The sequence below is a fragment of the Zonotrichia albicollis genome, chromosome 2 (genome assembly GCF_047830755.1).
Source record: "Zonotrichia albicollis isolate bZonAlb1 chromosome 2, bZonAlb1.hap1, whole genome shotgun sequence".
Lineage (NCBI taxonomy): Eukaryota > Metazoa > Chordata > Aves > Passeriformes > Passerellidae > Zonotrichia > Zonotrichia albicollis.
Window position 1 is genome coordinate 48,242,236 of NC_133820.1, and position 18,371 is coordinate 48,260,606.

General features: G+C 42.3%; 1 protein-coding gene across 1 annotated transcript; it reads right to left on the bottom strand.

Moving 5' to 3' along the window:
- Nucleotides 1-1,407: 1,407 nt before the first annotated feature.
- Nucleotides 1,408-18,074, bottom strand: CTSC (cathepsin C). Its single transcript, XM_074535113.1, has 7 exons — nt 17,853-18,074; nt 16,750-16,895; nt 8,397-8,563; nt 7,836-7,991; nt 5,710-5,825; nt 3,134-3,265; nt 1,408-2,535 (listed from the first exon to the last, which is right to left on the bottom strand). Exons 1-7 carry the CDS (start codon nt 18,016-18,018, stop codon nt 2,033-2,035), a joined length of 1,386 nt encoding a protein of 461 aa, XP_074391214.1. The 5' UTR covers nt 18,019-18,074; the 3' UTR covers nt 1,408-2,032.
- Between the last annotated feature and the right edge of the window lie 297 nt (nt 18,075-18,371).

Consider the following 18,371-nt stretch of genomic DNA (forward strand, 5'->3'; position numbering starts at 1 on the left):
AATAAGCTAAAACAATCCAGCACACAGTGTGACCTATTACAGAAGTCCTTGTTCCACTTCTGGCAAAACACAAGTTCTAAATTTCCAAACACATCTCACAGAACCACAGAACAAGCTGAGCTGGAAGGGACCCACAAGGACCATCGAGTCCAGCTCCTGGCCCTGCACAGGACATCCCCAGGAGTCACACCATGTGCCTGAGAGCACTGTCCAAACACTTCTTGAACTCTGTCAGGCTGGTGCTGTGACCACTGTCCTGGGGAGCCTGTTCTTGTGCCCAAGCACCCTCTGGGTGAAGAACCTTTCCCTGATATCCAACCTAAACGTCCCCTGACACAGCTTCAGGCCATTCCCTTGGGTCCTGCCACTGGTCACCAGAGAGGAGATCAGTGCCTGCTCCTCCCCTTCCTCATATGGCTTCTCCTCAAAGCCCCTGCCCACCTTTGTGGCCTTCCTTTAGACACTTTCTAATAGCCTAATGTGTTTTTTTCTATTTTGGCACTCAAAACTGCCCCAGCACTCGAGGTGAGGGCACCCCAGTGCAGAGCAGAGCAGGAAAATCCCCTCTCCTGCCTGGCTGGCCATGCTGTGCCTGATGCACCCCAGAACCCCTCCTGGCTCCAAGGGCACTGCAGATTCATGTTCAACTTGCCATGGACCAGGCTTAATATTTTTTGGGAGGGGATTGAAAAAACCATGAAGCCTTTTCCTGCCCCTCAACTCGAGCAAACTAGAATCCAGGATTTATCATGAAATTCTGCTACTGAAGTAAAAAGTGAGTTTTCTCTTCTAAGTTAAATGGGATATTTTGATTACAGTAAGCTGTTCAATTTTTCTGCATTTTATGAATTTCCCTACACCTAGAAAAACCACCCATGAGACTGTATTTCACACAGAAAAATACCAAGTAACTTTGGTCACATTTTAATAGAAGGTTACTAAAGAACTTAGCTTTCCATGTATGAAACTGGCACTCACCTTTATGCCATTTTTGTTTCCTCAGGTGGACAGCAAAGACCAGTTTGCTCTAACAAAGTACTGTGTTGCTGCTGAGAAATGGTTAATTCCAAGTGTTTCAATCCCTCCTCTCAACCCTATGTTTCTACCTTGTATATTTGAAAGAAATAGAGCAACAGATTAACAGAAAGGATTTAAACAGGATTACTGGGGAGTTAGCAAATTTACTCAATGAATTGTTCTACATCCACAGCAAGGACTACTGCACTTCTGGACAACTTGCTTGATGCTGCTGTGATAACCTCAGCTTCACATGGAAGATTTAACTAGCTCTTCTGCCTTCTCATCCTTCTTTCACACCAGCTTCTGCTGAAGTGAAAAGTTCTTGACAGAAAGCTCGAAACTCATAGACAGGTCACCAAAAGAACTAATTTCTTTCACAAATACAAATTCCTATAGGAGTGGGGTGTTCTTTATTGAACTCTGAAATGATCGATTGTGAAGCACAGCAATAAAATCCAGAACTAGAACATTTAGTAACAGCCTGAAACATAGAATTGATTTTTATTGTCATAAGGATTTGACATGCAGTTTTGACAGGACACTTAGGGCTTTAGAATTTTATTCTCATCAGCATAATTGCTCATTTCCTACCCAATACACATTTATGTTCAAAATTGCACTGACTTCCTGATTTCTGAGAAATAAGGCACTACAGTGTCCCTTCAAAGCAGTTACAGACTATCATAGCAGACACTTCCCTCAGATCTGAAGGTCAAGATTGCACATGGAAAAAAATGCAACTGGTAATTGAAGATACATCCAATGATGATTAACTAATCACCACCATTGCCAAAACAGCCCTTCTGGGTGATTTACTGTCAGACTTGAGAGGAAGCCTCCAGTGCACAGAGCCGATTTAATAGTCTTCATCTTCTCATATATGGAAACTGCTCTGTTGTTGAAAAATTCCTTAAAGCTACCTTTCAAGCCAGGGAACAGATTTTAATCAGGATCTTTAACCATCAGTGCGTTCTCATGGCTCAGGACAAGGCACTGGATGAAGACATTTACATTATAACTTTGGAATAGGAGTTGCAGCCACTGCAATGCTTTCAATAGCACATTCATCAGTGCCACGGCGGATTCTGAAGTAGCCATCTTCTCCCCATGAGGTGCCCCAGCTGTTCTTCACAATCCAGAATTTCTCACCACTTTTTGGGTCTTTACCATAGCCCACCAGTAAAACAGCATGATTGGTCAATTCAAAAGGATTTAAATCATCCCGCAGCCCGGTGTGATGGTAGATCCCCTCTTTGTAAAGCATGAAATCATTATAAACCTCAAAGGCAACAGCCATTGGGCCATGCATAACAAGCTCAAGTTTCATCAGGGCTTCATTGCAGCCTCCATAGAAACCACCAACATAGTGGTACTCAGATGTGTAGTAGTGGTAACAGCTGCGCTTGAAAAGGCACGGAGAGTCTTGGCCTGTGTAAGGGAAGCAGTCCTCTTCCACCACACCAAAGTCTTGGACATACTTTCCACCAATGAGATATGGGAAGCCACCATCACAACCTTATTAAAAAAACAAACAACAAAATAAACCAAAAAAGTGCTTCTTCCCTTTAAAATTCTCTTATTTGTGGTGGAAGACTCTCCCACTTAAATCTTTCATAATTCTTTCAGATACGGTATTGAACATACATCAGTGACCCAGATCATTCTAGTACTCCAGTTAGCTACAGTCAGCTTTCTGAAACACTCAGGGCAAAATTCACATCTCTGGGAGCTATATTGGGAACACTAATACTTGGACCTTTTCTCATCCTGACAATCCCTGTCAGAAATAACAGCTAGTTATATGCAGTACAAGGACCTGTCCTAACAAGGATACAGTCCTCTGGAAAGCATTAGTCATTGCTTTTGCTCATTTCCCCTCCCTCTGAATATACCACTGGAAGAATATTTAGCTCCATTCCTTCTAGGTAAGCATTGTAAACAGCTCCATTTTGAACCTTACTCCTTAGATATTTCCCATCTCACAGGGAGATGTATGAAAAAGTTTTATGAAAAAAGTAACTTGATGGGGAAGGGATGGAAGCTTTCAAACTTCCTGCTCCTTCTCCAGCATTGTCATTACTTGAAAGGTGTCCATATACACCATCATCCTTACCCTGTGAATACTGGCTGCAAGACACAACCTGCTGGGGGCTGAAGACTGGTTTCTGAGTGTTATTTGTGAGGATACGTATCCTTGCCTCCAGCATGCCCATGGAGGAAAATGCGTAACAACTGCCACATGAGCCTGAGAAGGGGAGAAAAAGGAGCAGTCAGTAACATAAACAAGGCTAGTCATCTGCCATCAGGTACATCTATTCCTAAAGTCCACTGAAAAGAGTTAAAACCTTCTAGACAGTGATTAGAACTTGAACATCAATAGAGCAAAAACTTTAAATCTTCATTTAGCTTTCATGCACGCAATTCAAAACCCACTTCTAACAACTTCTCGGGGAACACTGAGTTTATTTTCAAGAATAAGAGGCAAAGTACTGCTCCAGTGTTTTTCAGCTGTAGCACTTAAGAGCTATCCAATTACCCTACTCCTTCAGAATGAACCTTCAGGGACCACATTAGCAGGGCTGAGAAGGCTCTATCTACCCTTTATGGAGCACATATGCCATGGGGCAATGAGCTATTTGAAGTGAATGCTGACGATATTGTTCTTATTTCAACCTACCAATGGATTTAGTTCCGTAATTTCCAGTTGAAAAAATATTCCACCTCTACAGCTACCTCTAAAATAACTGACTTTTAAGAAAATAGTGGTATAAATAGCATGTTTAATATAATGGATTCATCCCCCCTTCCCTTGCTTCCCAAGGGCATGTAATTGTACACGGCTTTTCAGAAGCACCTTAATTTCCCTTCTGTTTCCTGGCAGACAGTTAAGTCTCCTTACTTTTGCATCACAATTTAGTATTGCTTCTAGCTTTAGGCCTCTGCACTCCCTAGGACCTTCCTTTCACTCATTAAAGCCTTTGGAAATGGAATGACAAACCTCACAGAAGAACAATTACTTGGATGAGGTCCTATTTTATCTACTGATTGTCATCAAGGTGCCTGATTTCCTTTTGTTTCCTGACGGTGGGAAAGTCAAATATTGCAGAGCTATGAAAATGTGGGAGCCTTGAGGAACAAAACAAAATACTTTCTCTTGAACTGTGTAGGTGTATAAAAGCAGAGCTATTACAACAGCAAGACTTCATGAAATTGCACCTTCACTCAGCTAGATGCACCTCTGAAGAGAAGGGACAAAATCAGCCTGAACAGGAACACACTTTTCCCAGCAGGGCAAAGTGAAGCAGTGAAAGATGCCTCCCACACACTGTACAGTCGCAGCATCTGAGATGGGCCACACTGTAGAACACTGCTGCATTATGTGTGCAAAAACATGAAAAACACAATTCACTCAACCATTTCAGTCTGAACTCTGCTGGACTGGCTGCTAAATTTCTTTTCACGTTACCACAGTGGTATTTATAAAGTCCACAGAACGACCTCTTTTGTAGGTTTTGTTTGGTTTTTTTTTTAAAGCCTTAAAGCTAAAATTCTAATTTGACGGAGCAGAATGCATGTTCCACAGACATTTAACACACTCAGCATGGACCCTCAGATTACATAAAAAGTGTAGGAAGCTCTTTTATTGGAAACAGCAGACTAGTTCTCATTTAGAGAAACTTTGAAGCAACACCACAGAGAAAGTTAAGTCTGGAAGTGAGTGTTCAATTGTTTGGAAGATAAAAGAGCCCTTGGGACATTCATAGTTCACACCAAGAGAAAGTACAGGAATCACACCTACAGAAGATGATATAATTTCCTGCTGCCTTCTTCCAGTGCTTCCACATAGCTAGAAATTCCATAAGCCTTCCTATGCTGCTTCTGCTACAAGGAGTACAGCTGGCAGAATTTGTCAGAATAACTAAGTCATAAATGAGGGATTGGTGATTTAAGTCATCCCTTTCCCACCATGCTAATGTTATGCCTCTTTCCTCCAAAAGCTGCCACCAGATAGCAACTAGTAGATGCAAGTTTATGGTGGCACAGGGAAGGGACACATTATTGGAGCTTACTCCTGGCCTCTGTATATAAACATATAATTTAGGCATCTCACACCACAGTGCCATAAACACTCCCTACAGAATCAACACATATCAGCATGGTATCCTTTTAAGTTTTTATCAGTATTTTATACTTATCATTGTCTGCAATTTTCATAGTGACTAATATGTCCTCTTGCAACTACCCAGTTAAGTAACACCCAAATTTATCAGGGTGATAAGATCTGGAGGGAGTATAAACAAATTTCCTGGGTTCATTCATTAAAGCTGCATGATAATTTGCCATCAAATGAAATCAGGGAAAAAATTAAATGTACATCAGTCAGTGTGCAGAAAACCCTGGCTAAAATTGTTTGGACAAAACCTGACAGCTGTGTTTATGCAGGGTACTGTGGTAATAGGCTTTCTCTCCAGCAAGTCAGCACTGTCTGGCCAAGCCAGTGCCACCACCTATTTCAGTGCAGCATTGTTAACCAGGACTCCGCCCAGTTTCCACAGGTTATTCACAGTAAAGGTGCAACATGTCAGCTGCAAGACACTAGGCAAAACCTTCCGGTTAGCAGCAAATTACAAACTACATCAAAGGAACTCTAGAACGTTGAATTCAGAGGTTTTATTTATTAATTTTTACCTTGATTCCGAACAGGGCTGACATAATTGACACCATTAACATTTCTCCAGTCCCAGGATTCTGGCAAGCTTGAAATTTTCTTGAGTAGCTCAGGTGTTAGAGGTGCAGGCTTTGGTCTAAAGAGGAGAAAATATTTTTGAAAAACATATCACACTGTAGGCAAGGAAACAATTACGTAACATTCAGTTTTCATCTTTGGCTTCTACTAGTTGGACTTGCTTCACACTATGCAATTTATAATAGTCTCCATCTAAACTGAGTGGGTGTCAGTATGAAGAGATAAACTTGAGCAGGATTCAAGACCTACTCAAACTGCTCCCTGAGGGAACTATATTATTAACTATACACTGTTGAGGAATACATTCAGCACAGGTAGTTCAGTTGGCAAGCTGCAGCGTGAGCTTCAAAGAGCTCTGGGTGGCAAAATCCTTTTGTATAACAAAGGGAGCAGGGACCTGTGGCCCAGCCAGGTAACAGGACACTCAGAAAGGACCCCAGACTTTTCACACTTCAGGCTGGGGGTATAAAAGCCCAGGGGCTCCTTTGCTTGGGGTTGCTCCTCAGAGGGACCCGGTACAAACTGCTGTTTTACTATTTAGTTACTGCACCAGGATCAAATTATTTTAAAGATCTGGACATCTGAGACTCTGCTACTGGAACCCTGGCATCAAGCAGGTAAGGAATGCTGGTGTGAGTGTGGGGTGTGGCTGCAAATGGGTCTCAGTCCCAGCTCAGGTGGTGTGAGTGTGACGGCCAGAGTGGCTCCTGGGTGGTCCAATGGATGATTTTCCTTAACATCCATGAGCTGCTGAGGTCAAGTACTTTTGCACCGATCTGACATGCTGAGGTAACTCTCAGAGATTATAGCAACACAGTTCTACAACAGTTATTTTGCTGCAATTACAAAGTACCTAGAATATCTGACTGCAGAAACCATTTTGCCTTGGCAGCATGCACTGACAGCAACTACAGTTTCACTTCAGGCACAGGCATGGCTTACACTGACAATTCACAAACCCACCTGCCCTGGAGACTTCTCTGAGGAAAGTTTTTACTGTGACTTTTGAAGAAGTATTGAATATTACCTGTCTTCATCTACCACCTGCAGTCAAGTGATGCTCCTATCAGCAAAACAAGAGCTTCCTGCATTCAACTTTCACATAACCTGATACTTGTCCTCAGTGCCATTCACAAACACCAGACTCTGGGGTCTGTTTTGAATGCCCAAGGGGGTCAACAAAATACTGTCATGGTACTGCACGGGTGGAAGAGAGTTTCCAAAGAGGTTACTGTATTTAAGATCATCTGCAAGGTGACTTTATCCATACATCTGCATGATATTCCCATGCAAATCAGCATTTTTATTCTACAGTAGGACATTCTTCCTCAAACATACAATTGCCACAGTTTGGAAAAGTACCATTCCTACTCACAGAAATACCAAGAGCTGAAAAAGGAAAACTATGAAGATGCTAAGACAGCTATAAAGAAGGGAATCTTTAAACTCTAGTTCTCAAATTTTGTAGCGCATGATGTACCCATCCCCATTACCACTCTCAGCTAAGTGATCTGCAAGACCCTGAAGGCATTCTCAGAGTTATTTTCATGCTTCTTCACTGAGACACTCTACTCCTGCTAGAGGACTCTTGTTGCAGGTGTGGCAAATTATTAAAGTAACCAGGGAATTCCCTCAGAAATCTTTGATATTCATGTTTAGGAGCAGAGAGCAGTTCACAGCTTTTCAACTGCAATTATGAACTAGCAGAACCAAGATGAAGCACAAGCAAAAAATCCTGACTATGGCAAGCAGCTGATGAGCAGACAGGACAGTGAAATGATATCTGAGACTGCAACTGAGATGATAACTGCTTCCCTGCATATATGCGTTCAGCAGTGAGTTACTGAGCAAGACTAAAGGGTAGGTGACTCTAATTGTCCCAACTGCTTGAGACAGCAGAGGCTCAAAATAATCATTCAAATGAAAAATATGTTTGCATACCATGAACATGAACTGGAAGGCCTTGAAACTTGATTAAACATCTGAACTAAGCACAGCTAAGAGCCATGACAAATACAAGCAGACTCTTGGCAGCAGTGGGGTTTGTTGCAGAACAGTGTCTTATTACCTTGAAGCTCTGGAATAGAGACCCCCAGCTCTTTTAGTTAGTTCTTCCAGGGCAAAATTCTCATACTCCTCGTATTTTGTCGCTCTCCATGATTTCTGGTGAGCATTGATAGCATTTACAAAGTCGAAGTTGTGCACATAACGCCTGTGGGAGAGTCTGCAAACAAAGGAACCAACCAAGTAAAACAGTAAGAAAAGGACTGAGATTGAAACTAAAGGTGTTCTCTAAACTCAGTATGTAAATCTGGAAGTGTCTTCCAGTAGGTACTGATAAACAAACATGGAATTACTGGATCAAGGTTATATTTCTGAAACTTGAGACAGACTAAATGTAACCATCTTAGACATGCCAGATTTATAACAGGGCTTCATCACAGACTGAAGAGACTGATGCAGCAGGCAAGTCCTCTTCTGTTTTTCTGCATTCAGGTTTATTTCCAACATTATCGCTGGCATTAACTTTGTCCTCATTACTGGAATTGTTTCTTACAATTTTAGCTAAACCTCACGCACTGTTATGAAACATTTTATTCCAGTAAAAGGTAACTTATCTGTTGCTTACCTTCCCCCAGGCTTCTGGAGAGGTAGCTCGTTGATGTGAACATCAGATGGAGATGAAGAAATCTTGTGTCCTATGAAACAAGCCCAGTTGTGGCCAAGTACATCATGCACCCATCCTGGCAGGGTCTCATTGCAATAGCTGGTTACATTCAGGCCTTCTTTTTTGTACTGTAATGTGAAGAAGTTATGCTTGTGTTGAGCAGATGAATTTGTTAGCAAGCTGTAGTTCCCCACCCACTCACAGCTGCTTCTTCCTGCCTGTGTTTCACAGGAAGTGGCCAAACACACTCCAGAGGTTAAAAAGATAAAAGAAACTGCTATTTACCAAATAGCTGCAAAAGACAATTGGGTTGTGACTTGCACTTTTAGCACAAGAGTATGCATTCGTATCAGTATCAACAAACCTGTGCTAATTATTTTGGTCCAACAGCTACTTTCTCAGCAAGATTTAAAAGACCTTTTAGTACTCAACCTTCTCCTCAAGGCCTTGAGATGTCTTATGCCAAATATGTGACCAGTCAAGCTACCTCTGGATTGCCACAGAAGTTTGAGAAACTAAGACTCAGAGGAAGAATGGCAAGCTTGTCATCCAGTAACATCACAGGAAGACATGCACTCTTGCTGTTTTAAAATCTATGTACTATCTATGCACTGTTATTGTTTCACAAGTCAAAACCAAAGACAAAACTTCCAGTCAGTTTTTTAGGTTTGAGCTGTGATGGCAAAGCATCAAGAACAATTTCACAGGAACTATCAAAATGAGACAGTGAGAAATGATGATCCCTTGAGAACAGCTCATTTAAAGATTGCAGCAGAGACTGCCACTGAAGCCTTGAGTCCCAAGTCCTGATATTTCCTTATTCAACCACACGAGTCTTCACTGAAGAGCAACAATGTAATATACTCAGCAAAATGTGTCTTCATAGAACAGTTACCAGCTTTGCCCGGGTACATAAATTTTCTGGATTAGTAATTCTCTGACAACTCAACAACAGAATGTCACACTGTGGGGGTGTGTGGGGCTCTTTGCTCATTACTCACCTCTTAAGGTTAGTGTTTTGTGTTACACTACAAAGGCACCTGAAAACCCCATGCAACAAAGCCTTTAACTTTTCTATTCACAAAAAAAAAATCACTTATACAGAATTCAGGTTTCCAGGAAAACTTCATTAAATCTCATCCTGTTTGAGCTGCACATGTACAATGAGGGATTCTGTAACTGTGTTTCAATAAAATGCTTGCTCAGCTTCTTTACTGAAGAAGGTGGTGGCTTACAGTGATGGAAATGCCCCAAGATGGAAAAGATTAATTAAAGAGACTGGGAGGTTTGTATCTATGTTGAGGTTTTTTGAGAAATCTGAAGGAGAACTTACAGTAAAATAATTAAGTTTATCGATCAGCAGAATGAAGGTTAATCCTCGGACTGTTTTGGAGGAATGGGAATGTGCTCTGTCCCCAGTCAGGAGGATGCAGAGGCAACATACCTACACCCACCAAGTGTGTTTGCTGGCTGGAGCAGGGTGGGGGCACTAGAAGGCAGAGCTTGTTCTTTTCTTCCTATCTTACTGTGCAAGATTGTGCAAATGTGGGAAATAATCACACTTGGCCAAACACCAAGGGCAAGGTCCAGAGATGACTTTTGAGACACACACTCTTCACAACAGCAGAACTAGAAATCCAGACACTTCCAAAAGCAACCAGTAGTGACTTTACATCTAAGTTACTGTAAGATTACTTTTCTGGCTCTACATTACCATAGAGATTCATACCTGGTTTCTCCTATCTAAAAGCTGCCACAGATTAAAACAGTACAGCTATTCTCAACAAACATAGGCCTTCAATCTGAAAACCTGAAGATTATCAGAGGAACAGGCCTGCTTCCTGCCACAATCCTGCCTTGCAAAATGTTATTCTGAATTAAAAATTATTCTGAATTACTTAAAGAAGTAACACAGATGTGGGGCTTATCTCCATGGAAAAAAAGGCAATGAGTTATCTGCTAACTAGCAAACTAAAACAACAAAAACAACAACAAAAAAAGTGTTTTTCTCCTAGAAATCCCTCTCCCTTTCCAGAGACAAAATTCATTGCTTTTTTAAAGACACAGAGAGATAACCAAAATAGCATTCACACCATTTGTGCAACTTATCTTTCAGAAAAGTGAGTGTAGTGAATTTCTTGCACTCTTCTTTCAGTTCACATGTATCAACAAAATTTAGAAAGGAGGTGAAAAGACAGCCAGTAGCAATGCTTCAATATAAACAAGACATAAAAACCAATTTCAGACAGTCTGTGTAGAAGCCTAAAATTAAACAATTCTAGTCCTCTGTAGCTACCTTTCTGTAGAGTGCCAGACTAAGCTACTACTGAACTGACTTTGAAAAGTGGACATGGATACTTTGAGACCATAACACATGAATGACATTTGGATAGAGGGAATTTCAACTCCAAATAACAATGTATCTAGGAAATGAAAATATACCTACATAAGGTCATAATTGCTTCCCCCCTGCCCCTGACTTTTAATCAAGAACCGCTGATGTAGACAAGGGGCAGACAAGCCTTTAAAAAAACCTCATCAGTGCCATAACAATGATGGCCACTGATTACCAGAAGGTACACTATAAAATCATTGCTAAAACAACCATGCTAAGAAATGCAGCATTTCTTATTTCTACTTGTGGAGGACTGACAGATGCAATCTAGAAAATTTGACTGTACCAGCTTTAGAGGACTGACTATGAGTACACCTGCCCAGCTAACAGCAAGTCATATGACAGGGATACGGCACCATTGCACAAGCAACACCTGACTCAGCTGGATATCAACTACAATGTCAGACTCAGCAGAAGCTGCCAGCACAGCACCCAAAATATCCACAGAGCCCACCCCAGAACAACATGCTTCATGGAGGACAACAGCCATACAGCTGGGATCACCAGCAACTGCTGGACAACTGCTCTCACACATTTCTCAGCAGACTTTAAAGATGGTTTTCAGTTTTGAGTTAAGATGACTGCAGCTGTCACATGATAATTTCATCAGCTGGTGAACTCTGCAGCATTAACTCCATCCAGTGACCTGACCAATCTAGGAGAACTCCTTTAGAAAGGCACCCAAACTATATTCATAGTTCCAATTCTGAGCTTTGAAAAACTGAATTATATTTCAAATGCATATTTTTCTCAATCCTGACAAGTCATGTGGTTTTGCCTAATGCCAAAATTTAGCCAAGCCAAGCCAAGCCAATGTTAACCTTCATGTAGCTAAACTTCAAAGCTTGCTGTTAGGTAACTGAACCTAGGTAAGCTTTCCAGTGAAGTATCCTTTTAATAATCCCTTTTAATTATCCTTTTAATACTGATTGTCAGTCATCATGACAATCTAATTGTATGTTCAATTCTAGTCCTAGTAAAATCATAATTGTTTAAAGCATTTTTAAAATCTTTAATCTCCCTAAGAGGAAAGCAAGAAAGGATGAAGACCTTATTAGTCACAGCATTTTAATGAGAATTCAGCAGTGCCACATTGAGAGGCAGCCATCCCATCCTCTTTGAAATCTACTGTTCTCAATTTAAGCAATGCCTAGGCAATAAGCCAATTTGAGTTCCAGGAGGCAGGACTACCCTACACATTAAACCTGGTGGAGAGACTGATCTCTCAAGTTTACAAGTGTGCCTATGCATTCTACTATGGAAAGTGCACATTGAATGAGAACAGAGCTGCAGACTTGCAGTTGCCCTACTACACAAAAATACAGTAGACAATGTTACCAGAATGTTACTATTGCATCTTGCTACACAATATAAAATGCAAGCAAATATCAACTCCAGACGGATTTTCTTTACTTTAGGAAACATTCTGCAATTCTGACTTTTGTGCTTTCAGATTTACACTTTAGGAAAGCAGCAGTTGCTCACTGCCAGTTGAGCAAGCCTAAATTAGGTTAAAAGCTGACTTTCAATTGACCTTGCAGGATGATTGAGTTGCATTAGCAACTCTGGCACTTCTACTTCAGCAACATAAAATAAAATGTTTGGGGTTTTTTTCCATATCCTGAAAACTTAACTGCTGTCACTGTTCTAGTTTGTTTCTGTTTGTTTCAGAACAGCAGTCCTTGATTTTAACCAAATTTGGGAGCACTGGGGAAGAGAGAAAAAGATATGAGAAAGATGTCACCAAGTCTGGAAAAAAATAGTAACTTGAGTGGCGAAATATTCTAAAATCTATTTTTTTTTTCTGAAACAGTCGTTATGCTTCAATATGAAAAAGAAAGTCAGACTTCTGGTATTTGCTTAAGAGCATCTCAGGAGTCTGAAGGAGAACCACTTCGCTTAAGGGACCAACAGTCAGAAACTTATGAGACTGTCTCATGTCCAAAGTGGTAGCCTTAGCAATAAATAAATACCTCAAAGACATCAAGTAATTGAAACAAGTTGGCCTCCACTTTCCCTTCAGCTTCACTCTAGCTTTTTATGTTATACTGTTCCTATTTCTTTTGCCATCCCTTGGGGGTAAAAAAAATAAAAATCACTAAAGCTTTATATATTGCATAACCCTAAAAAATCCTTGTATCATTCAGCAGAAGCACATGATCAAACTTCTGCCAAAAGCAAGTACAGTAACTTCATATCCAAGTTCAGTACAGGGATGTTTCAGAAGCACACATTAAACAACTTAGTTTGTGCTAGAAGCAGAATGCAAGAATGCAGTAGGATGCTGTAATCTGGCAAACTTTAAATGTATATACAACAATTGTTAGAAAAAAACACTGTTAAAACATCTTTATTTCAGACACTGAAGTAAACTGAGGGAAAAAATAGGAATGATAAGCTCACCCCATCCATACCTCTGATGTATAAAGTCCTTTCCCCACAGGCCTCAAGTGAAAGAACAAATATCTTGTAAAGGCAATGAGACCCTGTTTCAGTGGATGTCTGTTTAGTAAGCCACAGGAACAAAAAGCTATTAAAAACTCATTGACACATGCACAGCCAAACAGGCTGTGTCTGTATCTATCTACACAGTGCAGCAGCTCTGATAAAGTCACCACTTAGACAAGCCCACAGCATTCCTGTCAGTAATTAACAGCTTAATTCTTGAACACTAGGAAAAAATACAATGGAGGTTCAATTAGCAGAAGTGGCACTTCTATGCCTGAAACTCACAAAGTACTGTATTGGCTTAAACACTGCTGCTCATTGTACCTGGTAAATCCTCCCTCTGCTCAATCTCAGACTTGCTGTATTTCTATTTCATATGTAATGCAATATTTACTGGATTAAAAGTAAGCAGATATGCACAGTTAAATATGTCACAAGGTCAAACAGTTTGTAAGGAATCACTTCCTCCCTCCAAGTGCCCACTAACAGTTGTGAAATTGAGAGTTTTGCAGATAGAGACATTGCATGTTGTTGCCCAATAACAGCAAGTAGCTGTCTGAAGCAAAAAATGCATTTAGTAAGTGCTGTGGTATTTCCTCATGATTCTCAGCAATAGACTTGCATTTTGGTAATCTGTTGGTCTTTTTACAGCAGCAAAATTATTAGCGAGGGTAACTGACCTGGGCTCTAATCCTCCCTATGGTGTTTAAGGAAAGAGGTCTTTAACTTAAATATGTCTTGTTGATGCTGCCCCATTACTGAGCAATGACCCAAACAAGCTTGCTGTTTCTTAATACTAAAGCCAACTTCAAAACTAAGAATTAATCCATCAGCTTACAAAGAGCTGAGACACATTTAATGACCACAAAATGCAAGCTATTGTGTATGCTACTGCTCAGGTGTATATTTGACTTTGTTTTGAGCAGCAAGATGAATCAGATGACCACCAGAAGCTCCTTTCAGTTTAAACTAAAGGCAACAAGGAACAGTTTCGGTATGTTGTTTTAAGAGTACTTTTGCAAATCAATGCAACACATGAAATCAATGCAATACATGACATCAGTGCCTATGAGTCACTTGACTTAGTGCTCATCTTCTGGGGATGTATTTCACAAGGTATGGAGAGCAGCAGCATTCAATGATTCTCAGCTGTCTTCAACTTGGCAACTAACAGATCCATTTATATCCCAGAGCAGGCCACACTGTTTCTATGATTAAACTCTCATACTCAGGAATTTTTCTGATAATCAGCAACTCTTTTACTGCCTAGCATATGGCTTGTAAAGCAACTCTGTATTTCAGTGTAAAATATCAGCCCAAAGTCTGCTAGTTCAAGTATATTCTCCTCAGATGAGTCCAACAATGATTGCTGAATTCTCCCTGCCCTGTTTTGAGAGATGACCCCTCAAAACCAAGTTCATGGACAACACTACAGTCAGTATACAGTGCTCTGCTGTCCTCATGGAGGCAGCAAAAACTTTTAAGGCAGGTCCCCCCACTGCAGGTGAGCTCACAGAGATGTCCCTGCCTGAGAAGTTTCAGAGTAATTCTGCTCAGTTAGATTACCCTTCACTGTCTCTGCAGGCTTTGCTTTATCACCGGCCAAACCTATGAGGAATGCACATCACGGCAATATAATTTCACTATCTTATACAGATGTTTCAATCAGGTGTCTTGTTTAAAAGATTGAATTCTTATTTCAAAAATTTCCAGTTATAAGAGCGTGCTAGGTCCTGACAGTTCATTTTATTTACAGTGGCTCATATAATGCCACATATCAGATTTTTGAAGAAAACAGTGATTTTAATGCAGGGATGTTTTAGTTTAGCTGAGCAGTGCTAACACAGCACTAAGGACTCATCTGCTCCTCAGACAGCTCTGACAGCAGATAGACTGGGGGTGCATATGAAACTGGGAGGAAACACAGCTGGGAAAGCTGACCCAACTGACCAAAGAGATATTTCATGCCAAAAAGTATAATGCATGGAAACTGGGAAGAAGCTGGGGAAAGGAGAAAAGAGGAACATTCAGAATCATGCCATCTGCCTTCTTAGGTAACAGGTGTGCACAATGAAGCCCTGCTTTCCTGGAAATTGCTGAACACCTGCTCATTATGGTGGCAAGCTATCCTGGTGGCAAGTAGTGAATGAATTCCTCATTTTGCTTTGCTTGCATACACACACAGCTTTTGCTTTACCTATTAAAGGACCTTGATCTCAGCCTACAAGTTTTTGCACTTCTATCCTTCCAATTCACTCCCCCAACACACTGATGACTGAGTGGTGCTTTGCTCTTTACTGGGGTTAAGCTACAACAATGAGCATGTAAATAACTTCCCCAGCAGTTGTGCTAAAAAGTCTATACAGTCCTTTCCCTTACATGAGCCCCAATCAGCACAGATGGAACCTGCAAGGAGGTTGCAGTTAAACTGGAGCCTTCTGCATAATTTCTATTCAGTAAGGATTCCAGTTCTCCTGAAAGGGTGGATCACTTGCTTTTATTACCACCTGAAAACAGTGACTTTAAAATAGTTGCTGTAAAATAAACCATCTACAGTGGCTCCCAGAAACACAATTAAGAGCAAAAGTGATTTCTTCACCCTCCTTAGTATCAGAGATTTTATGCTTAGACAAGGCCTGGATGTTTACTATTGACTCACAAGATCATGCCTCCTGAAACAACCAAAACCACATTCATTGTTCCTGCCCAGGGCTGCACTCACCAGCTGAGAAGCCCTGCTGCACAAAGCATCTGTCTTCCAGGTAGTAAAGGCAACCTGCCGAGATTACTCCAAACCACCCTTCAGATTCATCATGCCACTCATCAGGACAGCAGCACTCCTAACAAGAGTGTTTTCTCCTGTCTAATCCCTGCCTACCATCACTGTTTTCAGCTTGACCTGAAGGCATTAACAGGGACTGAAGAGAACAGTATTACTCCAAAGGAAAAATTACAGGCAGTAGAAAGGTTCCTTAGAGTAGTATTCTGAAATAAAATTAATAGATCCCAGAAATCCTCCAGAGGATAGATGGCTCTAAAGTGCATTTGACAGCATTTGTAAGGAAAGATAAAAGCAATGATATTTGCTATTTGACTTGGGTCCACAGAGTGAAAAAAAAAGAAAAATAAAAATTAAAAAAAATAAATCCAGGCTATCAGGAAAGTTAGTTTCATGAAGGCCTTCAATTGCTTTAAGCATGCCCAGAAGGGAAAGTAGCAGCATCTGTATTTTTTTTCAGATAATGACCAGTGTGGAATACCTCTTCCCTCTCTCTGCTCCCTACTCAACTACTGATCGCTGTTTCCTTATGTTCAAAAATGAAAAGAAATCCTTTATCTGGCAATCCAGGCAAACCTTAGAGCCAAAGATAATCAAGTGTCCCAACTGTGGCACCCAGGGACTGACGAGAAGCCTAACTACAGGCCATTTTGGCAACAGCCAGTGGTGTAGAACACACCAGGTTGACTCACCTTAAAAAATGCGAACCATTTGTAGTCATTTATCACAATTTCAAAGCCTTGATTGTAAATCAAAGTGAAGAAACCATAGTTGCCCAGACTATCCTGAGCCACATCTAGCTTCTGAAGATTGACAACCACCTTTTTCTCCACAGGCCCTGAAAGAAAGAAACATTAGGGCATGATTACTGTATGGAAAGAGAAAAACAGCACAAGAAATGCATAAAGGATGTTGTAACGTTTATTCCTGAAGATGCTATAGTACACTCGTTGAATACAGTCTTCTTCAAAAGGGCATCAAGACACTTCAGGACCTCCACTTACCCGTCAGTAAGTCTACAGGCTCATTTTTTTCCACTGCTACACAGTATCTGCACATTTTATTAGCAGCAGCACCAACAGGTGTGATTGGGACACACCAGCTTATTGAAACACAACTTGCTGTAGGGCTACAAAGGTGTTGGATGCTGTGTCATTTAGGCACTGAGACTGCACTGAAACTTCCCCTACAACATCTGGGATGAGGAATCACCCATCCTACGCTCCTTCACACCAGTGCTCCAACCCTACCACGCACCTCACCTCCAGTGCTAGCACTGCCACTTGTCTCCTCTGATCAAAAAGCAGATGACACAGAAAAATGCAAAGCATCGACTATTTTTAAAATGACACTGACATATGATCATTAAATAGTAACTCCCCACTACTATTATCCTCTCGAAGGAAGTGGTATTTCCATCTTTTTGGATGCTGTCAGGCTTCCCTGACAGCCCCTCAGGGGGTGCACAGGTGTCACCAGCGCTGCCACCCTCTCCTGCTGGGAGCAGCCAGGCAGGTAGAGCCTGGCAGGAAGGCACCCGTGAGAGAGGGGCAGCGAGCCGGCATGAGCCATGGGGCCCGTGGAGAGGCCTAGCCAAGCCCTCATCGGAACAAATAGAAGAGAAACAGAACCAGTAAAGCGGCACTGCAGCAGCGCAGGAAGCCGCCTCCCCTCGCCCATGCCGGCTCCGGGGGCTCCGGGCACGGAGCGGCCGCTCCCCGCCCGCTCCCGGAGCACCTCCCGGCCGCCCTCGGCCCCGCGGGGCGGGAGCTGCCCGGGCCCGCCGCGCTCTCACCCGCCTGCGAGCAGTTGCCGTGGCGGCCGCCGGCCCGCCAGACGCGGAGCTCCCAGGCGCCCAGCAGGTCGGTGAAGGAGCAGTTTGCCGGCGTGTCGCCCAGCACGGCCGCGGGCAGCGCCGCCAGCAGCGCCAGCGCCAAGCCCCACAGCGCCCAGCCCGCCATAGCGCCGCGCCCGCCGCCGCCGCGCCGCTCAAATGCACCCGGCCGCTGCCGCCTCCCCGCCCCCGGGCCCGGGCCCGCCCCGGCCGGGTCTCCTCCCCGCAGGGTGTCCTTCCCGAAGGTCGTCCTCTTCTGCAGAGCGCGTACACCTGCACAAAGGACATTCTCCCACTCAAAGGCCATCCCCTTCCCAAAAACCCATCGACCTTCCCAAAGGGCATCCTCCCACTCAAAGGGCATCCCATTCCCCAACACCTATCTACCTCCTCAAAGGGCATCCTCCTACCCAGCCCCCCTGCCCAGCCCCAAGCCTCCGCAAGTCCCCAACAAGGGTTGTTCCCGTGGCTACTGCAAGC

What these genes read in the sequence shown, in the direction of transcription:
- CTSC (XM_074535113.1), bottom strand. Translation starts at nt 18,018, where the DNA reads ATGGCGGGCTGGGCGCTGTGGGGCTTGGCGCTGGCGCTGCTGGCGGCG. An exon ending in AATGGTTCGCATTTTTTAAG is followed by an intron (nt 8,564 to 16,749) that starts GTGAGTCAACCT and finishes TTCACATTACAG; the next exon opens with TACAAAAAAGAAGGCCTGAA. An exon ending in TTGCAGCCAGTATTCACAGG is followed by an intron (nt 2,536 to 3,133) that starts GTAAGGATGATG and finishes TTTTTTAATAAG; the next exon opens with GTTGTGATGGTGGCTTCCCA.